We start from the raw sequence: 27,520 nt of genomic DNA, 5'->3' as shown, positions 1-27,520 counted from the left end.
GGGGGCAGGTATTAGAGATGATGGAGGAGGGACAGGTATTAGAAATGGCAAGTAGCAAGAATATAGATGGTGGAGAGTAGGTATTAGAGGTTATAGGGGAGCAGAAATATAGATGGTGGAGGAAAAGCCTTAGAGAAGGTGGTGGCAGGTATTAGAAATGATGAGGGATCGGTTATTAGAGATGGTGAGGGGCAAGAATGTAGATGTTGGGGGGCAGGTATTATAAATGGTGGGGTGGGCATTAGATTGCAGTTCTCTTGCTCCGGCAGTGTCTTGTGTCTGTACCAGTAATGTCCCGAGGGAGGTCCAGAGAGATTCGGGGGAACACTCCTTCTCCTCGCAGGGTGATGCTTTCGGGCTCCAGATGGGCCACCTGTAGCTGGATGACCTTCTGGAAGTATTCAGGTACTCCAGGTAAATAATAAACCTTCAGGATCTCTTCTCCTCCAGCAGGAATGTTACCCTGAAATTGAAGGTATACAATAAATTATTATATGAGCTCACACAATGCCAGAAATGTAGGGGCGTGTAACAGTAAATTAATGAAAATAATATGAGATTTGGAGAGGACACAGTGGGGGAGTTATGAAAGATCGGACCAATATAACTCCACTTCCTAAGATCTAAGGTTTATGTTCACCTACTATCTTACAAACCCCAGAATACGTGCACGGAGAGTGCACTGTACACTATCATTGCAGGTTTCATAGCACATCACCCTGACACTAGATGGCAGTGTTTTCCTCTGGAGTTGGGAGTGAATGTCAGAGAAACACAAAGATGAGATGTTATATAACGTTACACAGAATAACTTCTTGTTTTATATCATGTCTTTGCTGCTCTACTTCCCAAAATACCACTCTGGGGAGGGCAGACAGGAAGGAGAGGGTCACAGAGAGCAAGCAGAGGGCACTCACACTGGACAGGGAGGAAGGAGAGGGCACCCAAACTGGACAGGGAGGAAGGGAAGGACACTCACACTGGGCAGGAAGGAAAGGGGGGGCATTCACACTGGACAGGGAGGAAGGGAAGGACACTCACAGTGGGCAGGAAGGAATGGGGGCACTCATACAGTAAAGAGAAGAAGGGAAGGGCACTCACACTGGGCAGGAAGGAATGGGGGCACTCATACAGTACAGAGAAGAAGGGAAGGGCACTCACACTGGGCAGGAAGGAAGAAAAGGGCACTCTCACTCGGCAAGGGGGAAAGGGGGGGGCATTCACACTGGACAGGAAGTAAGCAGGCATTTACACTGGGCAGGGAGGAGAGGGTGCACTCACACTGCAGGGAGGAAGAAGAGGGTACTCACAATGGGCAAGAAGTAAGAGGGCACTCACTCTAGGTGGAGAGGTGGGAAGCACACTCACCCTGAGCAGTAAAGAATGGGGCATTCACACTGGACAGGCAGGAAGTAAAGGGGCACTCACACCGTACAGGAAGTAAGGGGGCATTCATATTGGGCAGGGAGGAGAGGGTGATCTCACACTGCGCAGTAAGTAAGGAGAGGGCACTCATGCTGGACAGGGAAAAGAGGGTGTACTCCCACTGCACAGGAAGTAAGGGGGTACTCACACTGGACAAGGAGCAGTGGGTGCACTCACACTGTGCAGGAAGGAAGGAGAGACACTCATAATGGGCAGCAAGTAAGGGGGGCATTCACACTGGATAGGGAGGAGGGGAAGGGAACTCACACTGCACGGGGAGAAAGTGGGAGAACTCACACAGAGCAGGGAGAAGGGGAAGGGCACTCACATTGTGCAGACAGGAAGGGGAGGACACCCCTAGTGCTGGGTACTCACACTTAGCGGCTCTATAAATGGCTCTCCAGGAAGTGGGTACAGGCTCTCTGGGCTTTGGGTCAGCACAGTGAAAGGAAAAGTGACCCTCCCGGTGTTCCTAAGGACAATGTCCACTTCAGCTACCTGGTCAAACATCTGTAGAATAAACAGAGGGATTACTATCAGTGCTCCTGTGAAAGACAGAAATACATATCACAGTAGTATTGCTGGTTACCTGCACTCCACAGTCAATGTCATTGGTACTCAGGGTGTATCTGACAAGTGAGGCCTCACCATGCAGGGTCACCTCATACACCGGGCCACCATACACTTTACAGCGTGCTCGGGCCTGAGCACTGATATCAGAGTGTCCATAAAATGTAAAAGAGAAGACCTGGCTCTCCCGGGGCTGGAGGGTTCCAAACTGTGGCAAGATATCAAAGACCTGAAAGAGCAAATGACAATTAATGGACACGACCATGAAATAAAGCTCACTGGACATCCAGCAATTATCTGTAGACTGTTTTCCACCTAACCCCCGTTCTGTGTAATGACATTGAATTTACACACAGGGCTCTAACCCATTAATATGCAAGCACAAGTGGCTTGGTGTGTTAGAGAACCGTAATCTGAACATGTAACCTGTGATTGCAGCTTACCTCCTCCACTCCGGTCAGGACTCGGTCTTCTGCTGATGAGTTACCATCTGCTTCATTCAGCAAGAATTTCTGTGATTACAAAAAATTCAGCTCAGGGATATTCTGTACACATAGATCGCTCATGGGTAACCCTAACCCTAATTTCATGGATGGTTCTTAGAAAGCCTCCCCTCTGCCCCTCCCTGCCATCAACATCTCCTCGCCAGCCTGTCCTATGAACCATACATGGGAAAAGTATATAAAAAATGGAATGATCAGCAATTGATCACATATACAGTAGAAAATCTTTGTATGTTATCATGATCAGAAGTGTTCACCATAGAACCTTAGGTTACCCCTGTATGGTCCTCAGAGGCTTCCTATGATTGGGCTTTGTGTTGGCACCACAAGTGGAGGAGGAAGAAAGGTAATTATGTATGAAGGAAAGACTATCCATAGCAACCAATCAGATTCTTGTGCAGGTTATAAGATAAAAACCTAATACTTGATTGGATGTTTCAGGCACACCACCAGTATCTGAGAGTCTGAAAAGTGGTCACATTACCTCTGTCTCTAGATGGGACCCCAGTAGATGGTCCTGGTTAGGACAGTCGGTTGCAGTGTCCACTGCTCTGGGAACATGTGGACTATCTGACCTGTGAATAAAACCACAAGCATATTAAATGTCACATTGCGATGAGTTCTGTGTATATAGGTACAACAGGTAGCAGACAGCCAGCGGGAGAAAAGTGCCTTCTATAATATAGACTGATAGGTATTCTACAGAAAAGAATATATACTGTGAAGATAAAAGACAAACAACTGATGCTATGTGTGTGCCTATGCCTATGTCAGATCTGTATGATGATGAGGACATGATAGACATGTAGCACTCAGCATCTAAGATGAGACATAACTGGTCATGAACTGGTATTTCTGAACCAAGACTTTTCTTCTTCTTTAGGTTTAGCCCAGTGTGTTCTCAGACTCTGGAGGAAGTGCAGGACAGTCAGATCACATACTTTGCATGAATGTGTTGGTGATATGAAGCAGAGCATGACACCCACCAGACCCATCCTTTTCATCACATCCAAAAGATACATGACTGAGTGTATCATGACCTCCAACCTGCTCTCCCCTACCACCAAATGTGATGGATGAACAGCCATAAACCTCTACTATACAGGGCTATGTCTCGTCACCATGGGGCGATAGCTTTCCAATGTACCAAACTTGCATGGCTGGTCTTCCCTTACTGGGAACAATGAAGACATCACCTACATATAACCTGATGGGCTCCTGCCAACTTGACACTCTCCTACCATCCCCCCTAAAAGGGCACCCATATCAACCCTCCTTGGTTGGGTGCTGTGACCAGGCTGAGATTTCCCTTAACCCCACTTTCTCTCTCATGTGTTCCATTCCTTCAACCCCTTTCCCCCTCACACATGTCCCACCCTACATTACCTTCCCCTTCAATCTAATCTAAGACTAGCTTGAGGTAATCATAATCTCTACCATATCCTCAACATTACAGATGCTAAACTGTAAATCTCTATTGCACGAGATATAATTATATAACAAAACCATAAGTCTACACTGTTTATCAACATCTCTGGATGAGACTATTGCCCTGTACACACGATTGGACATTGATCGGACATTCAGACAACAAAATCCATGGATTTTTTCCAACGGATGTTGGCTCAAACTTGTCTTGCATACACACGGTCGCACAAAGTTGTCAGAAAATCCGATCGTTCTGAACTCGGTGACGTAAAACACGTACGCCGGGACTATAAACGGGGCAGTAGCCAATAGCTTTCGTCTCTTAATTTATTCTGAGCATGTGTGGCACTTTGTACGTCGGATTTGTGTACACACGATCGGAATTTAACCGATCGGATTTTGTTGTCGGAAAATTTTATAGTCTGCTCTCAAACTTTGTGTGTCGGAAATTCTGACGGAAAAAAGTCTGATGGAGCCCACACACGATCGGAATTTCCGACAACACAATCCGATCGCACTTTTTCCGTAGGAAAATCCGACCGTGTGTACAGGGCATTACTCTTTTTTTTATTTTTTTTTTATAATTGAATCTGTACTTCTTACCTTTTCATGTTTTGCATCATTTATTCTGAAAAACCTCAATACATTTTGCAGGATAAACCTGAAGGATGTAGCACACAGCAAAGTAACATCCCTTTGAAAAGAGTAATTATGGAGAAATAGGGCTCCAGTTGATGGGAAAGACCTGGTCCAAAAAAGAAATTCTACAGATAACAGCCCATGCCCCCTCCCCTGACTTCTGAATCAAGATCAATAATACAAAAATCAGTCCCTCCCCTAATGCCAGGTGTAATGCTGAACTCTTACCCGTCCTTTCAGACCCAAATCCAATTACTGTCCAAATCTCCAAAATACTCTTTTATCCGATTAAACCCCTCACTCACCCTTTCAGTCTATCATAAATGCTGCTGGCAGACTCATCCACCTTACCAACCGCCAAGCGTCCACCACCCCATTTTGCCAATCCCTCTACTGGCTTCCAACTGCCAACAAATAAAATTCAAAATAGTAACAACATGCAAAGTCATTTACAACTGTGCCCCAAGCTACACCACCAATCTTGGCTGAGTATATCACTCAAACCGTCCTGAGTCCTCTCCACTCCTCCCAAGACCTCCTGCTCTCTAGCTTCCTTGTCTCCTCTTCCCATGTTCATCTCCAGAGCCTCTCCCATCCTCTGGAACTCCCTACCCCAATCTATCGGGCTATCTCCTACTCTGTCCACTTTTAGGCGATCCCTAAAAACGCAACTCTTCAGGGAAACCTTTCCTGTCTTCAGCTAAAAACTGAATCTTTTATTTCTCCCATCAGCTCATCCCTCACAGTTAATACCTTTTGTTCCACTTGCCCCTACCTGTTGCATTGTAAGGTCTCAGGAGCAGGGCCTTCCTAACCCTCTTGAATTGTATTATTACTATACTATCTCCCTTTATATTGTATAGCGCTGTGCAAATGTTGGCACTATATAAATCCTGTATAATAATAACAGTCAAATATAACAAAGTCCAAGACCACATATCCTGAGATTATGTTTATTGATGAATTCATATTCTAACTGGTGACACCAGTTTATTCTTCGACACATTACCATGTTCATCTCACCTAATCTGGATATCCCAGTTCTCTGTCATGAAGGACCAATGGTACTGAACAGGTAACGGGCTGCAGTTCGTCACCTCCAGCTCCCGCATACTCTCTGTGTCATTCAAGATGCAGCCAAAGTGGATCTGAGTGGTCGGAAAGTGAAGGTTGGGGAAGTGCACCTCAGCCTGCAGGCTGACATAGTCCTTGTGAGGGTGTTCTAGGTATTGTATGGACAGGACCTCGTCCAGAACCCGACTCTGCAGATCCGTGATGTATGTTGGGTCAAATTTAATGATGAGCTCCTTTTCCTTCCCATTCTGCAGGGCTAGAGAATTCTAAAGAGGACAAACAATTCAGATCACTTTCAGGAAATTATATATAATTTTAGTGGGTGAATCACAAAACTGCTAATCCTTCAGGGTGCCCATTGGAGTTCAGTGGAATGTGTGTGCATGTCCTACCTGCCCTCAGACAACACTAACGCTCACTGGACACTCAGACATGGCACATTGGTTCGACCAAACTTAATTTTGGCATTCTTTTTTCCATATAGAAATATCTGGAATCTGGATTTGTTAATTATCGGTTAATACCACCTCCAATGTGTTTTGTCTGGATGAAAAAATAAATATAAAGAATTGAATCACTTAGCTGGATCAAAATTTGGTCCATGATGGGCGACCCTGCTGGCACAAACTGTGATCTGAAGATCAAAGGAGCTAATAGACAAAGAGAGACTACAACCAATCAGATCAAGGCTCCAAGCACACTGGGTGGCTAAAAAAAAGTCTGTTCTCTTGGCAGTAAAAAACACTCATATAGAGCATTTTTTGTACAAAGTTTAGACGAGTATAGGAGAGTTTTACGTTTTTTTCTGCCAGTAAGCTCCAATCAGAAAATGCGAACCAGAAGGTTTTTTTTTCCTGCCTCTAAACGTTGAGCTTAAAATATGCCTATAATTGTCTTTGCATGGACACATAGGATAACATTGAGTAGCTTCTACAGCAGAACACAAAACCCCTGCAGAAGCAATGTTTTTTAAGCCAGTGTGCATGGAGCCTAAGGCATCATTCTTGCTTCAGGCTGGGTTCACACTGGTGCAATGTCAGACATCGCATGTGATTCGCACCGCACCGCTGTTAAAATCACATGCAATGTCTGTGCGATGCAAACCCAGCCATACAGATTGTATGGCTGAATTAGCATAGCATTCAGACCAAAGTTGTGTAGGACCCTTTTTTGTTCCGCACCAGAATCGGATTGCATGGGTGATCGAGGTGTGGTGGGAGGAGGCGGGGGGGCATTGACTAGCAGAGATAGATGCAAAATCACAAAAAGGGGGAAACAGATAGTTTGTCAAGTTCTCCAGTCTACCTGACTGCTTGTTCTTCCCATGATAGCTGTGTAGTTGATGGACGAGGGTCCCATCAATAAGAAGTCATTGCCTGATGTGGAGCCGGACTGTCTGATTACTATCCAATAATTGTAGGAATGGAAATGTGTGTGTAAGTGAAGATGCGTGGACAAATATTCTTAGATTCTTCACTCTACCTGTAATTTACCAGTGTGGGGGGTGTTACCAAAGCCGATAGAGAACGGTTGTTTCACAGATACAAATATTGTCAATGGCAGTGACGAAATGTTTTTCAGTGTCACTGATTCATATTTTTCTTTCAGTTCATCATCCGGTTGCTGAAAGAGACACAGAGAAATGACTGATAAGTGGGTCACATGATGGTTATATAACAAGGAGAGCAGACTGAGGGGCCAAAGTGTCACCTTCTCCACGTAGAAGTGAAGCTTCTTTGTAGACAGGTCAAGGAGCGGAGCAATGAATTCACAGATGACATCCACAGACATAATCTTCTCTTTCCCAGACTGCTTGCCAATGATGGCCTGTCCCAGCAGACGCTCCTTCACCAGCTGCCACACAAAGAGATGACCATGATCCCAAATACTTGTTGTATAACAATACATTGCTAATAACCAAGTATCCTGCTTTTATAGATTACCAATACATTTGCATCCTGCTTTGCTAAATTACCAATATCCAAATATCCTGTTCTGATAGATTACCAATACCAGAGTATCCTGCTCTCATAGAATATCAATATCCAAGTATCCTGCTCTCACAAAATATCAGTATCCGAGTATCCTGTTCTGATCAATTAACAATACATGAGTATCCCGCTCTGATCAATTACCAATACCTGAGTATCATACCCTGATCAATAACCAATAGCTGAGTATCCTGCCATGATCAATTTACTAATACCTGAATATACTGCTCTGATGAATTACCAAAACCTGAGTATGCTGCTCTGATCAATTATTGATATACAATCTGATAAAGTACCAATACTTGAGTAGTCTGCCACATTGGCTACTCATACTCTTCTCTTAAAGTATAACTGGGATTTCTTGTGCTGGGAGGCAAGCACGGCTAACTAGTACATTCAAGGTAGGGTCAGGTTTCTGTACCACGGAAAGTGTGCTGCTGTGCCATACTGATTGGTGGCCACGGTGAATGGACATGATTTATGGTGACACACCTTTTCACATTGTCCAGCATTGGTTTCCATAGTGGCTCTTGGCATTTGGTCACATAAAATCTCTGAGCCACAAAGGAAGTCGGTACTGCAACTATGAATGGGGATTAGGTAGCTTTTTAATGGTCACCATGTGTAGATGACTGCGGGTCCCCTGAGATCATTATCTAAATATATTGAAGCATCTCCACTCAGGACCAAAAGTCCAATATATCTTAGTACTAGCCAAGGAGGTGATTCCCCCACCTCCAGCCAAGTCTTCCATGTTCCTTACCTTAGGAATGTCAGATGTTCCCTCCAGAATCACATCTATGCTCTGTCCTGGGTGCAGCTCCATGCGTGATGGCTGCAGCCTGAATGTTGGTTCCGGAGGCTCACATTGAATGGCTGTTGGTTTAAGACTAGGCAGCGTTTGGCGTTTGCGGAACTGAGGGAATCCCTCTGTCGTCCAGTACAGCTGGTGTGTACGCCGGCCACGGTTGGTCATTGTAAAGTGGTATCGGCATGGACCGGCACTGTAATACATAGAGTGCACAATACTCACACAGAAATATAACACACAGATCATTGCTGGTAAAGAAAATAATGATATGTTTTACTAATTATTAAATTACATTACTAAGTGCTTATATGTTAATGTTAAGTTGTTTATATAACAGGTTCGCTTGCAAGAATGAAAAATGTTGTTAGAACAGATGCAGTGCAACATAGAATCTGTTAATCTTCCTGTTCTACACTGAGTCTGGAGGTTGGTCAAGCAGATAGGGTGGTCAGAGATAGCAGAAATTAACTTCTCTTGTAAATAAAGATGTGTTGCTTGTGCAAATTCTTAAGGGGATGTTTTATGTAAAATGTTTATGCTGGGAGGGTCCTACATGGCAATTGTCAAAAGCTGGAGCTTAAAGTGTTTGTAAAGCTTTTTTATTAAATTCAAATAAAGATGTTTTGCTTATGGGCTCTGTGCAATGGAATTTCACAAAGCGACCCTAAACCTCCTCTTCTAGGGTCCCCATTAGCACTTTGGGCTCCTCCTCTTCTGTGTCTGCTCCCTTAGCAAGCCACTTGCTATGGGGCAGATGTGTGAGCTCAATACCGTGCCAGGCTGTGCAAGTCCATAGCCACACAAAGCACAGCTTGGCCACGCCCCCAGCTCCCTCCTCACTGGATTTGATTGAGAGCAAAGCTTGTGAGACCAGGAAGAGAGGGAGAGAAGACCTGCAGCTGGGCACACTGCTGGATCGATATAGGAGTCAGGTAAGTGTTAGGGAGGGGGAGTGGGGAGAACACACAGTGCAAGTTTTTTTACTTTAAAAGGAGAAGTACAGCCAAAGCTCAGTTTGTTTTGCACTCCTGTGACCTGTTTTCAGCCGACAGTGGCCTGAAGCCCGCTGTCGGCTGATGTCCCAAAGCCGGTCCAAGCTGGGGAAACATTAAACCATATGTTCGGGGTCCACCCAGAACAGGAGCCTGGACCGGCAGCTGGCTCAGGCTCTCAGCGAGCCGCTGAGAGCCTTAGCCAGCCGCTCTTGCCCCCTTCACAGCCCAGTGCTCCAGTGAGCGTGGGGGGGCAGAGCTGAGAGCCGGTGACTGACAGTCATCAACTCTTTGCTCACAGAGCACTGAGAACTGAGCGATCAGCTGTTTTTGCTTGCTCGGTTCTCGGTGTTAGAGCCAGCAGGGGAAAGATGCAGAATCGGACCGTTGTTGCATCCACCCAGGTAAGTATGATTTCTTAAAAACAAAACAAACAAAACACAAAAAAAACCCTCAAACTTCTCTTTTAATGCAGAGAATGAATTACGGTAAAAACAAAAACCTTTAATGTTTAGAAACACTATAAAAATCTCTGGTTTTGATTGTGGTTCAGGTCCTTGGTACACTTGCTATGTCCTGTTGATCTCTGTGCATGTTAATCTCTCTGTTGTCTAATCTTTACTTTTACTTTGCAGCTTTTTTTCTTCTAATAGATGGACAGCACATATTGTATACTGGACTCTGACTTTATCATTGGTTCTAATATCATTTGTATGCCATCCTCTCTGAACCTCAGCCTTACTTCCTGTGTCATTGGAGGACCGTGGTCATAGAGTATGAACATTTCTGTCTTTCTGTGGTACTCTTTTCAGTTTGGTGGTTGTGGAAATTCAATTATAAATGTGGAGCTCTCACTGATGGAATCCAATGCATATGAATACAGAAAATATGAAGTTAGTCAGGTGTATGAGCTGGCCATCATTCAGGAGGGAGGTGAAGCGGCCAGAGGTCATGCTATACTCAGGTTGCGCTCTCTTCGGCTTATAATGTTACTGCGGCTTCTCAGATGAAGTTTCAGAGGTTTTATATTCCATGGCCGCCTATTATGCTCGGCTGGGTGGATAACAAAGATGCTGACAAGCAGAACCAGCAGGAGACACAAAGCAAGAGGTTACATATCCTCATTAACCATGTCTGTGCCAGCCGTGCCCAGCAGCCTCCATTCCCGCTCAGTGATGGAAGCCAACTTTAGGGACTGGGGGGGTTAAGCAGTACTCTATACTGGCATTAGGTTGCCATCCTTGTGCATTGCTTTGATGTAACGCACAAAGAGTTTGGTATCAGATGAAGCCCCCGAACAAAAGACCCAGAAATGGAGAGGAGGAACCAGATTCTATGTCCCGTTACAAAGGCAGAGATGCCAGCCCCCATCCAACAAGATCAACTGCCCATAAACTTTCCATTGACACTGGATACCGCGTGTCTTAACTGTCATCGCTGGCACAATGTGCTGGCATCATGTTCATTAAAATGCCAAGGCTGGCACCTGGCACCAGCCACCTACGGTGCCCAGTCAGTGTAATCACAATGCGATCGGTTCACTACACAGGCAGATTGTAGGGTGTCTAGATACCCATTACACAGCAATGAACGCCCCTCAATGTCAGCGGAGGAACTGAACATCCTCTGTGCCACAAGGAGCCGCAAACATCCACATCAGCTGTGATTTCATGTGGAGAAGAGATACAAGTAGCTCAGAGCTGGGGAGATGTGCCAACATGGCACCAGAACAACTATTTCCCTGTAATAATGGTAAAAGATTTGGGTGACTGGGGTGCATAAAGGCTGCTCATACAGGATAAACACTGACTCTTGGAATACTAACATACATCAGATATTATAAGTATTACATTAAATAAATGACTCCATGTATCAGATTTATTCAAACTGTCAGGCATTCTTCTCCTTTGGAGGAGTCTGCTGTTTTTTGGCCTCTTTTCTGCCATCTGATGAGATGAATGGAAATAGTGTTTAAGTGTCCCAGATCTGCAGAAAGCACCCCTTTGCTTTATCCTAAAGCCTCTTATTTTATAGTTTGCAATGTAATTCTTGTTTAGTTATGTAATTGTAAGCCATGAGAGAGGAGAGACATCCCTTGAAGTAATAATCTCACCCCCATTTTACTGTCTCTCTCTTTCACCATCTGATGTGGTTCTCTCTGTCTCTGTGCTGGAATAAGCAAGTAAAAATCTAGGCTGGTCCCTAAAGAGTACGCTGCCTAATGACCAGTAACTCCACCACCATCTGATACCCCACCTCTTGGATAATGACCAGTAACTCCACAACCATCTGACACCCCACTGGATAATGACCACTAACCCCACCATCATCTGACACCCCAACTCCTGGACAATGAGCAGTAATTCCACCACCATCTGACACATCATCTCCTGGATAATGACCAGTAACTCCACCACCATCTGACACCCCAGCTCTTGGATAATAAAGAGTAACTCCACCATCATCTGACATCCCATGTCCTGGATAATGACCAGTAACCCCACCACCATCTGACACCCCATCTCCTGGATAATGAACAGAAACCCCACCATCATTTGATACCCCATCTTCTGGATAATGACCAGTAACTTAGCCCCTATCTGGCATCCCATCTCCTGGATAAGGACCAGTAACTCAGCCCCATTCAGCACCCTGCCTCTGGAATAATGACAATGAACTCAGCTCAGCCCTCATCTGACACCCCACCTCCTGGATAATGACTGGTAACACAGCCCCCATCTGACATCCTCCTTTCAGGATACCAGTAACTCGGCCCCCATCTGACATCTCCCTTCTGAATACCAGTAACTCAGCAGTCATCTGAAGCCCCACCTCCAATCAGCCCCCATCTGACACCCTGCCTCCCGGATAATGACCAGAAACTCGGATACCATCTTACACCCTGCCTCCACTGAGCCCCCATTTTTATTTAAATCAGCAAAATGTTTCCCACCTTTGCTCATTTGTCCCAACATTTATTGGATTTTAAATTAATTTTCCAACACAAAAGAGGAATAGAAACACTTAAAAATAATTTAGATACTTTAGGCTTAGATACAAAAAAATTGTAAAAGCAATCACTAGATATGAATAAATTGGAGAGCTGGTCAGCAAAGACATCATAGATTTTGCTACCTGAAATGAGCGCCGAGGTTCAACACCGGAGCAAAAGTCCTGTCGGTGACTATGGTGGTTCCAGTTCCATTGGCATGCACAGGAATGAGGTAGGTGCTGCTGTTTGTGATCACCAGCTGAACAGTGTCTTTGAAGGCCACAGTGTCATCTAAATGAGCTACAAGAGTCAAACGCGTCTCTCCTTCAGCAGGGACCTCACCACAGCTGGGTTCCACATGCCACAGAGAGCGCTTCTTCGCCTGTGGAAGGAGAAATTACTTACAGCCCAGAATCATTGGCTGGAGGAGAACATTTACCTGGACATGACAATAGCTATGATACAGTATCACCCAAACTCAGATCATTAACTTGAGAAGAACATATACCTAGATATGAAAATAGCTTTAATTGCTCAAACTCAGAACACTGGCTGGAGGAGAACATCCACCTGGACATGACAATAGCTATGATACCGTATCACCCAAACTCAGATCATTAACTTGAGAAGAACATCTACCTAGAGATGACAATAGCTTTAATTGCTCAAACTCGGATCATTGGCTGGAGGGAATTATCTACCTGAACATAGCAATGGCTGTGATACTGTCCAAACTCAGATCATTAGCTGGAAGAGAACATCTACCTGCATATGACAATAGCTATGATATCGTCCAAACTCAGATCATTGGCTGGAGGAGAACATCTACCTGGACATAACAATGGCTGTCATATTGTTTAAACTAAGATCATCGGCTGGAGGAGAACATCTACCTGGAGATCATGATAACTGTTATATCATCCAAACCGGATTCTGACATTTAGTATGTCTGCTTGAAATGCAGGATATTTGGATGGGGCACAAGGTTGAGACCCAGCATATGTGGTTCATGAAATACTGTATGGGGGTTTAAGTGCAGGATATGGAAGTGAGGCAGATAATATAAGGTTCAGGTGTATGATATGACATCCGGGATATAGGGTCCAGGTACATGCAGTGGCATTAAGGCACAAAACATGGCTTTAGGTAGAGGCATAGGAAATAGAGTTAAAGCACAGGACATAGGATTTAGGTGTCAGATACGGTGACATAGGATACGAGTTGAACGCAAAGGATATGTGGATTGAAATGTCGGATATAGAGATGGGGCAGAAAATACAAGGCTTAGGTGTATAATATGGGTTTAAGGCCCAGAATAATGGATTTAAGTGCAAGGTATGAGGTTAAGGCATAAGACAGCAGAATAAACTATGGGACATGAATTTCACGGCACAGGATATGAAGTGGAGGTGTAGGATTTGGGGATGAAACACAGACTTGGGGCACATAGACAGAGAAGCAACTTGTTATATACAGTACATTATCTCCAGCCGGCAGTGATAGGGGACTGTAAATCTTACCCCATCTTCTCTATCAGACGGGTATGATAATCTGTTTATTGTAGTAATTATCAAGCAGTCATGGCAGTGGTATATAATTATCAGTCACCATGGGAACGCAGACAGTAAAACACACACAGATCTGGCACCTCCCTGCCTGTGCTGAAGTATAATGCTCTCGCCATGAAAGCTTACGATCTGGTAACTCAATGCTTGTCACTCACTATCATTGTGTTCTCCACCATTCCTTCCTACTCTAGCACACATGTCTTTGCATCCCCATATCTACTAAGCTGTACTTACCATTGTGACCTGGAAGGGGGCAGGAATCAGTGATTGGTTATTCAGGTGGATGGTCCTGGAGACATCAGTCAGAGCTGGGATGTTGCCAAAGTCTAGCTCACTAGGATGCACATGGACCACGGGCCCCTCTCCAGTACACAGCAGAAGGACCTCCTGTAAGAACAATATACTCCTCCAATGAGCACTTTTATACAGAGCCCCAGGGAACGCATGGTGCACCTACCACAAAATCAACCCGATTGACACTTCTTTATAGGGTTCAGGTTAAGGTATGCAGAGTGCCTGAAGAAACAACCCTGAATGGAGAATAGATTGCTACATAGGAGTACTGCTGTTGGTTTCATGATCTCACATGTTCATTTATTTGTAATAAATAATGTTGGGAACTGAACAGCCACAGATCTGTGGTCACAGGACAGCACTATGGCCCAGGAAGGCTCAGAATTCAAATCTAGCTGCAGCTGCTGAAAGCAGCTGATCATAATCTTACTGCCATGTAACAATGATAGTTTTCCTTTCAGACACTCCTTGAAGGGTGAAGGGGAGTCAGGTACACAGTGCTGCTGGGCTGATGGAGAAATTTGCCATTACCAGAGGAGCCTCGCTGCCACCAAACACTGCAATCTGAGCTGTGGTGCTGTGCTCGCCGGTTCGTTGGGCTGTCACCACAATGGGGATATCCACGCTGCTGTGAGGCTCAATGATACCACGAGGAATAGGACTGTAAAAGTGGATACTGGAGAGGGATGCTGGATCCTGTGTCGAATGAGAACAGAACACATGATCCTTCTCAGATTCCGTCACACATTACACACAATCATTGAAGGTCAGCTAGCAGATCCTTCCCAGAAACATATGACAACCCACCTGTGACACAACAACATAGCATCCCTGCAGATTGCTGGGATTGGTGATGGTCACTGCCTTCTCATACGGATACTGCAGGAAACAGCGGTTGAATTTCACGGACAGGTTTTCCACAAACAGAGGCGGCACCACACACCTGTATACAACAGCACAATGTTACCAAGTGCAAAGTCTGGGGCAAATATACCAGCATGAAATATGCCAATGTGTGATTTACCTGGCAGTGATAGGCAAAGCCAGGACCTCCTCTCCTATACCGTCTATATCCACCACCAATGCCAGCTCGTATTTCTTGACCTGGTTGGCGCAGAATGTGACCTGGACACAAGAAAGAGGGAAAAGTATAAGACAGATGGGAAATCTGGCAAACAGTCTGTATTTACAACCCCGATCAATAAGTCCACACAGATATAATGTTCTCCAGATCACACCTTGTACTTAAATTTCACAAAATTGTTTTAGTTTCTCCCAACAGTTTTAATCATATGAAATCTGACATCAGCCTTTCAGTGGGATTGACTCTGCTGTAAGGTGATTGGCTGGAGAGATAGGTACACTATGGGGGATATTTACAAAAACTGGAGCACTCAGAATCTGGTGCAGCTGTGCATGGTAGCCAATCAGCTTCTAACTTCAGCATGTTCAATTAAGCTTTGGCAATAAAACCTGGAAGCTTGGTTTCTGTGCAGAGCTGCACCAGATTTTGCATGCTCTAGTTTTAGTAAATAACACCCTATATATCTAAAGGTTAGAGGACACTTGGAAATCACACCTATATGTGCTTGTTGGACAACCCATTCTAAAACCATGGAACCATGGGCCTTACTATAGAGATGCCGCAATCCCCCATGGACATTTATATGGATTTGTCCCTTCTTTGCAGCTATAACAGTCTCCTCTCTTCTGGGAAGTGTGTCTGTGGGAATTTGTACCCACTTGTGAGGTCAGGTACTGATGCTGGATGAGAAGACCTGGCTCACAATCATAGTTCCAATTTATCCCAAAGGTGCTAAGTAGGGTTGAGGTCAGGGCTCTGTGTAGGCCACTCCAGTTTCCCCACCCATCATACCTATATGAACTTGTTGGATATCCCATTACAAAACCATGACTATTAATATGGAGTTGCCCCCCGTTGCACCTTTAACATCCTCCACTCTTCTAGCAGACTTCCCACAAGATTTTGGAGTATGTCTGTGGGAATTTTTGCCCATTCGTGAGGTCGGGTACTGATGTTGGTTGAGAAGACCTGAATCACATGTGGCGATCCAATTCATCCCAAAGGTGTTTGATAGGGTTAAGATCAGGGCTCTGTGCAGGACACTCGAGTTCCTCCTCACCAGACTGGTGAAACCCTGACTTTATAGAACTGGCTCCACTCTTGTAGGTAAGCTTCCCACAAACCTTTGAAGTAAGTCTGTGGGAGTTTGTGTCCATTAGGCCAAAAGAACATTTGTGAGATCAAGTGCTGATATTGAATGAGAAGATCTGGCTCACAATCAGTATCTCAATTCATCACAAAGGTGTTCAGTAGGGTTGACGTTAGGGCTCTGTGCAGGACACTATAGTTCCTTCACACAAAACTGGTCAAACCATGTCTTTATGGTGCTGCTTTTGTATACAGGGGCACAGCTATGCTGGAACAGAAAATGGTCTTCTACAAACTGTTACCAAAGGGTTGGAAAAGCACAACTGTCTACAAAGTCTTTGTATGATGTAGTACTCTTACTGGAGACACCTGAACTCAATCCATTGGTGGTCCACATATTTTTAGGCATAGACCTAAGTGGTCCTACAGGAAGGAGAGAGGTCATGGTGGGTGTAACCAGTGTGGTGATTCCCATTAGTAAACCAAACAGCAGCAGTTGCTGGGGCAGTGACATAGCGTCTGCAGAAGTGTAGGTTCTGATAAGTGTAGTCACCGACTGTATGCTATGCAGTGATTTAGTACAGCAGGGTAGGAGGATCTCACTATGCATTACTTTACACATCATTTAGTAGCTAAAAGAGTCTTGTATAATGTGAACTAATTTTGTATATATCTGTTTCTACTGTAGCCCTGCTGAAGGAAACCAGATACGCCAATCACGTTGGCTTTTTTTTCTTTTTTTAAATAAAGTGATTTACAACAGCAACATTATATCTTCTGTTTTCTCATTATAAGGAGGAAGTAGTCCCTTGAATTTTTGAATTGAGTGTTCATTTTTTTACTTTTCCTGTAGCGCATCAGAGGGTGGCCAGGGACTACAAGTACAGTACCAGTGGTTGCTGTTATTCGCTGGCTGTGCGGTTATTCAGGGGCATGTATTTCCCTAATAGCTAGAATAGCTGGAGAAATTATGGTAGTCTACGTTCTGCTCTCTCCATTCATGTAGCATTGTGCTGATGACTCCAATTGTTGCTTTCTATTGTTATAATACACTGTATATTTCATTATTCAATGTCATTCTGTCGGCAAGATGCCAAAACACAATAAATAAAAAAAAAATAAAAAAAAAAAAATAGGTCAGTGATCTGCTACATAAGATGCACATAAAAGAGGTTGAAGCCGATCAGTATCCACCCTACAAATACGAATGGGACTTTTAAAATAGACAAACAGACAGTTTTCTTAGCAGACACTTCCAATCCACAGGCCGCAGTTCAGGAATGTTCATGACATGAACAATCTTTGAAGATGTGCAGAAAAACTTGAAGTCCTGACAGTGAGTTTTCCTGAGCGGGAACTGCTGACAGCACAGGAAGCCCTGTACACAACTCCATGATTAATTCATCAGCTGGCCAGGGGCCTCCACACTTGCCATGTTTATCCTCCACATGCAGGGTCACCTGAATCAATAGCGGCCAACATGGCCAGGGGCTTGGAGTGACTGAAATTGCATATAATGGCTGTAATGATAGCTGGGGAGAGGCACAGGTAGGGGGGCGCACATCTGTCTTTGCAGATTATGTGCAGGACAGGGGGCGGCAGCCTCAGGAAACACATTCACAGCGGCTGCCAGTTCCAGCACAGGAGACACATGGCTTGTCTATCATCCCCCACTGCCTCCTCACATCCCCGGGAACAAGGCACATCTTGTAAAGACACTTTGCACACATTTATTATTGAAAAGGGTATGCTGGTAAATAAGTCATGGACTGATGACATAGCCTGCTTATCAGAGGAGTTTAAGCTTGCCCTGTCAGCAACCCCTTTCTACCAACACGGCCATCCTGAGCCCCCTAACAGATGCAAAAGAGTAAATGGGGACATTATTTTATATTAAAGATTAACTCCAGACAGCAAGTCCCAACAAGAATTGGGCTGCTAAGCTCAGAAGGTTCACTAACTTTATCTTAACTGAATCTTTATAAACTCTGCTGCAATCTACTGCAGTTTCTCCAACTCTCTCTGTCTGAAAGCCACCACCACCTTCCCCAGTGGAAGGAGTCTGGAATATTTTGCCTACAGTTTTACAATGCTCAGCAGTTGGTGTCCCAGTATACTAGGTTAGCAGCAGTATAGTGATTTCAGGCAGTGAAATCACTTGTGCACTACAGCTATACCTGATCATGTACAGCAGGCGTGTGAAACTCAAATTAATCTCAGCCAACATCAGCATTATGGTTGTCCTCAAAGGGCCAAGTTGTATCTGTAGGACTAGATGTCTGGAGCACCCCCCTTACATCAGATTTTAAGAGCTCCCCCACCATCAGAAGTCAAGAGTCCCCCACCGTCCCTTATATCACAGTGCACTCCCTTACCTTGTGCTGCTGTCAGGAAGAAACCGGAGTTGGGAGTTGAAGCTGGGAGACAGAAATTGCAGGGTCTGTAGGAGGACCAGAGTAGGGCTGGAATCAGCTAAAGGAGTCTGCTGAATCCTGAGCCCAGGGGAGGCGGAGACATGGGGGTGCAACAGCTGCACAGAGAGGCGCAGGATCTGCAGGAGGAGCTCTGTCCGCCTCTCTGCAGCTGACTGCTTTGATGGGGGGCAGACACGGGCCTCTCCCCAGCTGCACAGAGAAGCGCAGGACTTGGCAGAGGAGTTCTGTCCTCTAGAGATGGGCTCAGGCATGTTCAGGATCCTAGTCACAACTCACCTGCCTGATCCCGCCAGGAAGCTGACACTGCACACTGCTAATCACAGGCAATGAGGCATTTCCCGGTCCGCAGCTGCACAGATCGGGAAATGTCTCAATGCTTGTGATTAGCAGTGTGCAGTATCAGCTTCCTGGCGGGATCAGGCTTGTGGGTTGGGACTAGAATCCCGAACACGCCTGAGCCCATCTCTACTGTCCTCTCTGCTGCTGACTGCTGAGACTAGGTAGAGGCAGAGACTAGGTGGGTGCTGCAGCTGCAGAAATTCTACGGAACTTATGTTTGACACATGTGATGTGTAAGTGTACATTATTAATTTCAAGGGTTATATTTCAGGTTTGATATGTGAGTTTAGAGAGGAAGTAAACTCCCCTGGTTTGTTTGTACCTATAGGTAAGCCTATAATAAGGCTTACCTATAGGTACTGTAAATATCTTCTAAACTTGTACCATTTAGGAGATATTTACTGTATATGCCACCGATGATGTCATCAGCGCATGCGCTCTGAAGGATCGGCCGCCCGTGCCCGTTCAGAGCCCTTTGCTATGACCGGCAGCGCATGTGTGGTAGTGATGTCATCACGGCCCTGGCCACTCACAGCGCCGAAACCTGCAAACGTATGCGATGCAAAAGTATGCGATGCAAAAGTATGCGATGCATACTAGCTCATTATGTCTTTGTCTTACAGGTTTTTTTTTCTTGTTTTTTTTTCTTGGGGTTTACAACCTATTTAATAAAAACAGGACTGTTTATATTCTTTATTGCGAACATGAAACGAATGACTGCACTAGGGAATCATCTATAGCAATCAGGTAATTTATGAAGGACATACAGTGCAAACAACAAATCAGATTTTACCTTTTATTAGTCTGGTTCAGTCAGAACAATGAGAAATGATTTCTGATTTGTTGCTGGGGGTTAATGCACTTTACATGTAACTGTCTGCCTAGTTCAATAAGCTTGGAGATCTGGTGACAGAGTGCATGAAATAGGGAACAGAATTATTACTCTTTGGAACAAAGTTACTGACGGGCCTGCCGTGGAGATTCAGTTCTCGCCACCATATGTCTGCACATTTATGGCTCAGAGATTCAGCCAGGGGAGTCCATTCATCACACAGCACTATCGTGTTCTATGTCAAGCCATCTACTCCCAGCTCAATCATTCTTCAAAGGGGAAGAGCAGGAGGCAGTGTTCCTTTATGTCTGACTCAATTACCTTCCAGAGTATGAAGAAGAGGAGGCAGTGTTTTTCTATAACTGGCTCAATCACCATCCAGAGGAGAAAGAAGAGGAGGCAGTGTACCTTTACGTTCAGATCAATCACCGTCCAGAGAAGAAAGAAGAAGAGGCAGGATACCTCTATATCCTGCTCAGTCACCCGCCAAAGGAGGAAGAAGAGGTGGCAGCGTACCTCTATATCTTGCTCAATCAACCCCCAGAGAAGGAAGATAAGGAGGCAATGTTCCTATATAGTATAATATAGTAATCAATCAACCTCTGGAAGAGGAAGAAAGCATGCAGTGTACCTCTATATCTGGCTCAGTCACCCTTCAGAGAAGGAAGAAGAAGAGGCAGTGTACCGATTTATCGGGATCAACCAACCTCAAGAGGAAAAATTAGAGGAGGCAGAATATGTCTATAGCTGGCTCAATCATCCTTCAGAGGAGGAAAAAGAATAGGCAGTGTACCTCTAGATGCTAATCAATCACCCTCTGGAAGAGGAAGTATATGAGGCAGCATACCTTTATATCTGGCTCAGTCATCCTCCAGAGGAGGAAGAAGAAGAGGCTGTGTACCTTTGATCTGGCTCAGACAACCTCTGGAGGAGGAAGAAAAGGAGGAAGCATACAGTACCTCTATGTGTGGATCATTCACTCTCCAGAAGGAGAGGAGGCAGTGTACCTCTGTATCCGACTCAATCTCTCTCCTGAGGAGGAAGGACAGGAGGCAGCATACCTCTATATCTGGCTCAGTCAACCTCCAGAGAAGGACAGAGAGGAGGCAGTGTACCTCTATAACTAGCTCAGTCACCATCCAGAGGAGGAAGGAGAGAAAGCAGCATACCACCATTTGTGGCTCATTCACCCTCCAGAAGGGGAAGGAGAGGAGGCAGTGTACCTCTGTATCCGACTCAATCTCTCTGCAGAGGAGGAAGGAGAGGAGGCAGCATACCTCTATATCTGGCTCAGTCAACCTCCAGAGAGAGACAGAGAGGAGGCAGTGTACCTCAATACCTAGCTCAGTAACCCTCCAGAGGAGGAAGGAGAGAAAGCAGCATACCACCATTTGTGGCTCATTCACCCTCCAGAGGAGGAAGAAGAAGAGGCAGTGTACCTCTATACCTAGCTCAGTTACCCTTCAGAGGAGGAAGAAGTGGAGGCAGTGTACCTCTATACCTAGCTCAGTCACCCTTCAGAGGAAGAAGAAGAGAAGGCAGCGTACCTCTATTTGTGGCTCATTCACTCTCCAGGGGAGGAAGGAAAAGAGGCAGTGTACCTCTATACCTAGCTCAGTTACCCTTTAGAGGAGGATGAAGAGGAGGCAGCGTACCTCTATTTGTGGCTCAGTGACCCTACAGGGGAGGAAGGAGAAAAGGCAGTGTACCTCTATACCTAGCTCAGTCACCCTCCAGAGGAGGAAGGAGAGAAAGCAGTGTATCTCTATGTACAGCTTTTTCACTTTCCAAAAGGAAGAAGAAGGTGGTGCACCATACCTCGATGTCTAGAAGGCCCTGGGATCTGATGGTGCCTCTAGAAGGGCTGATTGAGAATTCCTGAGGTCTGGAACCTCCTTTGTGTTGAATTTTCCAGGACGGTGTCTTCTCTTCCAGCACAAAGCTGCGGCATGTGACGCTTGGCTCTCCTCTGCCATCTCCTGGGACACGAAGACTGAAGCTCATGGGAACCAGAGAGGTGTTATTCAGGGAGCAGGTGAGAGTGTGGGAAAAGCCTGTAGGACATGTAAGAGTGTCAAATGGTGTGCAGACACAGACTACATATATATATTCAGATTCTACCATAAGTAAAAAATACTAATGTGAAGTTACGCAGAATACTATTCAATGGAATGTTCTTTAAAACAAGAATTGTCCTTACAGACTGAATTATACATAGCACATAATATAAAGACAGTGACTATAGATGTGTTGGAAAAGAGGCCCTGTCCTTGAGTGTTCAGACAGACACAAAGAAAATACTCACCAAATGACACATCCCCAAAGTGCAAGCCCGGGACACTGAAGTGGAATGTGGGTCCAATAACACAGCCCCTACACAGGGACAAAAAAAATAAATGTGCAAAACTGTGTAATGTGAAACCAAGTAAAATAAATAAGAATAAATATAAATTTCTCTTTTCTCTCCATAATATTTCTATATAAATATATATATAGACAATAGACATGCCACTGGGATATATGCAGGAGCCTCCTTAACAGAGTGTACCCTTAAGCCCCGTACACACGATCCGATTATCGGACGAATGATCGGCCGTTTTTTTTTGCATGCTGATCTCACGTCGAATCTGATGAGTTTACTAAAGTCACGAAAATTCCCGTACGACAGCATAAAAATTCGGAAGTGATGTCATGTGTTGTAATGCGTTTGTATTGCATTTTCGAACGATAGATGTGCTGATGAAACAAAAATCGTACGATCTGGAATCGTACGAAAAAAATTTCCGTGCATGTCCGATAGAATAATATCGGATGAACTGTCCTGATCGGCTCTTGAAAGCTCTGTACTAACGATCCGATTATCGTACGATCGATTAGAATGCGGCATTTTTCGTACGATTTTCGGATCGTGTGTACGGGGCATTAGGGTCTCCATACCTGACTGTCAATGTGATGACCTCAGGAGCTCCATCCACATTAAAGTGGAACTCCTCTGAAAACTCTCCCAAGATGCTGCAGCAGAGGGAAATGTGGATGGCCTGGTGTCCATCAGGAAGGACGATTCCCTCACTGGGGGTAAAAGTAAAGCAGGAAGCCACGGCTGAGGTGGGAGTGGAAAGACTGAAGATCCCATCAATGGCTCCCTGGTTAGTCAGGACAACCTAGTGAGACAAAAGACAAAACACTAGCTGATATGACAGAAATGTAAATGCTAAACTGAACAATGACTATGAGTAGAGGTTGAAACGCATCAACCAGAGGTGCTGGTATGGAGTGTTCTTTGATGTGCTGGATTGGAAGGAATGATATCACATTATATCATTGGAGGTCAGATCCAGCAACAGAGATTGTCACTGTGCATGCCCTGGCACACCGCCACTTCTGCAGAAGCAAATGTGGGTACTGACACCTGCAGATTTGGGAGCCAAGTCCTTCCTGTCCTGAATGAAATTTAGAGGCTACCATTGCTGAAAGTGCTAAGTGCTTGGCTCTCTTTGGATTCGTTACTTCAGTAACAGGAACAGTCAGTGACCTGAAACAACCATGCAGTTCAGAAAGTCAGTAAAGTCACTCTTGATCTGCATGCTTGCTCCGGGTCAATATTGAAAGTAAAGAGTTTGCATGGTAGCCAGGGAATTAGCATTTTCAGAAGGCAAGTAATGGCAAACTCAGGTTTCAGGTAGCTCCACAGGCAGTCTATTGTTTCAGTTGGTCTGGCTGGGCTTTTTTATAATTGGATGTATTTAGCCAGAAGGAAAGTTTTAACCCTTTGCACACATTGATAATACCTGCACATCAATCAGACTACATCTATATCTAGATTCCATATAAAGATCAAAAATTGACTTCATAATGAGATTTGGGTTGTAGCACTATATAAACAAATTGATTAGTCCTCGGCCTGTACATAGCCTGTCTGTATATCCAGCAGGGCTCACCAGGGCGGCACTCACTCACCTCATAGCTATGCGAGGAGCCAACAAACACCTTTCCAATGTCCAGCTGGTCAAAGCTGAAGACCAATTTGGGCCCCAGACCCTCTCCTCGAATGCGCAGAGGAAGACGAGCCTCCCGACCTGCCACAACATGGAGAGGAAAAGATGCCACACAGGTAACTCTATTATCACTGGGGACCACATTATGACACAGATGACACCATTCTCCCACAGATGACCCCTTTACAGCACTTTCTCAAACCGGTAAACCAATTATGACACGGGCGACCCCATTCGCACAGTGCTATTCTCCTCCAGATGACTCCATTCTCACAGGGGACCCAATTAAGACACTGGTGACCCTATTTTCACACAGGCAACTTTATTCTCATGCAGGTGACCTCATTCCCACCCAGGTGACCCTGTTATAACACAGCTGACCCTATTATCAGCAATGGCTCTATCCCAACACTGGGGACCCCATTCTGACAGATGACCCCCAATCACCTACAGATAGCTCCCTTTCTCACAGAGGACTCAATTATGGCCCATGTGACCTTATTCTCACACAAGTGACTTCTCACAGATGAACACATTCCAACACTGGTGACACCATTCTCACACAGGTAAACCAATTGTGACACCGGTGACCCATTCTCCCATAGATGATCCCATTCTCACACAAGTGACCCCATTTTTAGAGATGACGTTGTTTCCACACATGTGACCCAATACACACACAGTGTGCAAGTTGGCCTGTACTATGTTACCTGTTATGTCGCAGTAGACTGTACGCTGATAGATCTTGGCTGTCTGAGGTTTAAAGAGAACAGTCACCTGCACAGAGGAATTCGGCCAGACATCACCCTCCTGTCAGGACACCAATTACAACAGATCAGAACATATTACAATGATGATCAATACCTACATATGTAGCTAGATCTATACACAACTATATATTGCACTTTCTATATGTATATATACTACCCCGCGCTACCTTGGTTTTTATTGCTGGTCTTTTTCTGTGACCCCACCATATCCCTACATACAATATCTCACCACACAAAACAAGTATGCTGGAGTCGGAGGCACAGTGGGGCTCTCATCACAGCTGCCATACATGCCACATCCCATTCCACCTCCTGTCAGTGCCAACCTGTAAACCATCAAATCCTCCTTCATCACCCTGTATTGCCTTTCTCTCTGCCCCACCACCCCCCCTTTTAGTTCCAATATGACCCTATCCAGCCCCTTGCCTTGTGACTGACTCATGCAGCGCTCTCCTGGCTGGCAGAGGTGTTGTGTACCCCCAGAGTTCAGCAGGCAGCACAGATAATAAAGAACAGAACAATATGGAGAAATTATGTGAAATGCCATTATCATCCCCCCACCGGGACTCTTTTCTTGGAAAGGAGGAGAAGTCTAGGATGGGGGCCCATTGTCTGCCAGACAGCTCCAGAGAAAGGGCCGCCACCTGGGACATGCCCACCACTCAGTGCATTGTCATTAATAGTAGAGCTGTGATAAAGACTGCCTGTCCCCACCACTATCCCACAATGAATCTACACCTGCTGGAGGCCACAACAGACGTACAGGTGTTCTGGGGACTCCTGGAGGGCTTATCATACAGAGGATATTGTTCATGCTGTGTGAAGGTGCAGCACACACTACTTTTGTCTGAGAGGGGTGACTTAACCCAACCTAAAGTATATGTAAACCCAAGAACAGAAATGTCCTGTACAGCAGCTTAACAGTCCTAAGATGTGGTGGCTGTATGAATTTTCTTTTTTCAGTCTTATTTCCTTTAATATTTTTACATGGTGATCTTGTCAGCAACACACTTCCTGTCCTCTAATGGCAACACTCACGCACTGTACTGTATCTGTGAAGGAGAAACCTTGTCATCCTAGGACAGGACTACAGAACACCTCCACCTCTCCTTTTTTCCGAAACATAGATAATGGAGAGCAATGTAACTTATAATAGTGTAGCACAATGACATGCATAAGAGGCATTTGACCTCTCCTTGTTAATATCCATTGTTTTGGAAGACCCTCTCATGCAGGCCTCTTTCACACTTGTGCGACCTGAAAGTTGCAAGATTTTGCAGGGACTTTGGGGCGACTGTGTGATCTTGAGGTCTATGGACCTCAAGTTGCATCAAAGTCGGACCAAAGTGGTGCAGGGACTACTTTGAAGTCACTGCAACTTGAAGTCGCACAGATATGAATGGTACTCATTGGAAATCATGGGGTACGACTTCTAATGCGACTTTGCAGTCCCAAGTCACAGGACAAGTCGCACAAGTGTGAAAGGGTCCTAAGCAAACGTATTTCGGTGAGGCTGCTTACATGTACTGGAGCAGGGCAGGAAAGGGGGTCTTGAGAAATGTCCAACTATGCATGAAGCAGTAAGGTGCCACCAATGGTCAGAGTCCAACATTTTATTAAATAATCAGAAGAATGGGAAACCTCAAGATATTTCAGGGGTTCAGACACAGCCTCTTTATCAGCGTTAAGTCTTAAGTAATCTTAGCTATGGCTGGACTCCATTGTATTGTAATGATAGTTGTATGTATATAGTAGGATCCTTCCACCAGCAGTGAGTGTAGTGTGGAGCTCTAAAGCAGGCCATAGATGATGTGATTTTCTTTCCTGCAACCATGGGTTGTAGTATTAAATGCAGTATTGAATAAAAGCTCAAAATTTTGCTTACCTCTACTCCTGACCCAGGAGTCAGATCAGGTGGTCAGATCTCATTGGCCGAGGATAGCACAGAGACAGCAAGGTGTATGGACAGGGAATCACAAAGAAGTATGGGAATTAAAATGGAGGTAATAGCAACCACTATGGTGCAGATATTCTCCTGCATGACAGTCATGGCAGTACGTTTTGCTCTGCTCCTCACAAATATTGACTCAGTGTTAGTGACATATGTATATTGTCATGCCTTGTCATGCCTTGTATGATCTGGACAATCAATGCTCAGCTCAGGATATGTATCAGTCGGTGATCCGGGGGAACTAACTGACCAGACACTGCTATAGTCCTCCCTACAGAGTAAATTATGACCAATGAGAGGCGTCTGAGCACAATTAATGCGAAGAAAAGCTTTGTTCTGTTTACACCAGCCAACAGATAACAGGTGGGTGAACATTCTGGACACTTGGACTTACCACAGGCTCTATATGGAAGACGCTGTCTGAGAACAGCATGGAGTCTGTCTCCACCATCTTCTTGCGGTTGTAGAAAGTGCGGCTAAGGAGGGAAAGACGCTCACGGAGGGTGGGATCCGCTCTGCATTCTTCCAGAAAACGATCTGTCTCCCCTTCTTCCTCCATCTTCAGGTCTGAGCAGAATCTGGAGGTACAGTTGGTTTTCTTCATAAAGCAGCCACAGCCAGAGTAGAAAAGCCTGTCCCCTGCCAGCATTGCGACAGAGAAGGACCCTTGCTCTCTATAAGAAAGCAGCAGTTTCTCTGCCGAGGTTCGACACCCCTGCTGAGCCAGAGCTAGAGGTC

The 27,520-nt window shown here is 45.1% G+C and overlaps 1 protein-coding gene across 1 annotated transcript in view; it reads right to left on the bottom strand.

Annotated features, from left to right (window-relative positions):
• Positions 1-27,520, bottom strand: part of HYDIN (HYDIN axonemal central pair apparatus protein) — a 128,897-nt gene that overhangs the window by 69,013 nt on the left and 32,364 nt on the right. The window contains exons 9-28 of the mRNA XM_073605646.1: positions 27,177-27,360; positions 24,772-24,871; positions 24,024-24,142; positions 23,004-23,227; positions 22,372-22,439; positions 21,885-22,120; positions 15,312-15,412; positions 15,095-15,230; positions 14,819-14,983; positions 14,228-14,380; positions 12,569-12,807; positions 8,394-8,634; positions 7,350-7,493; positions 7,122-7,262; positions 5,589-5,905; positions 2,983-3,073; positions 2,439-2,507; positions 2,015-2,224; positions 1,801-1,935; positions 286-463 (exon numbers count right to left, since the gene is read on the bottom strand). Of these exons, the coding sequence (XP_073461747.1) occupies positions 286-463; positions 1,801-1,935; positions 2,015-2,224; positions 2,439-2,507; positions 2,983-3,073; positions 5,589-5,905; positions 7,122-7,262; positions 7,350-7,493; positions 8,394-8,634; positions 12,569-12,807; positions 14,228-14,380; positions 14,819-14,983; positions 15,095-15,230; positions 15,312-15,412; positions 21,885-22,120; positions 22,372-22,439; positions 23,004-23,227; positions 24,024-24,142; positions 24,772-24,871; positions 27,177-27,360 (3,251 nt within the window). The remainder of the gene's footprint in view (positions 1-285; positions 464-1,800; positions 1,936-2,014; positions 2,225-2,438; positions 2,508-2,982; positions 3,074-5,588; positions 5,906-7,121; positions 7,263-7,349; positions 7,494-8,393; positions 8,635-12,568; positions 12,808-14,227; positions 14,381-14,818; positions 14,984-15,094; positions 15,231-15,311; positions 15,413-21,884; positions 22,121-22,371; positions 22,440-23,003; positions 23,228-24,023; positions 24,143-24,771; positions 24,872-27,176; positions 27,361-27,520) is intronic.

This window comes from Aquarana catesbeiana, linkage group LG11 (genome assembly GCF_042186555.1).
Source record: "Aquarana catesbeiana isolate 2022-GZ linkage group LG11, ASM4218655v1, whole genome shotgun sequence".
NCBI lineage: Eukaryota > Metazoa > Chordata > Amphibia > Anura > Ranidae > Aquarana > Aquarana catesbeiana.
Note: the sequence above shows the minus strand (reverse complement) of the source record. Positions and strands in the feature narration are given on the sequence as shown.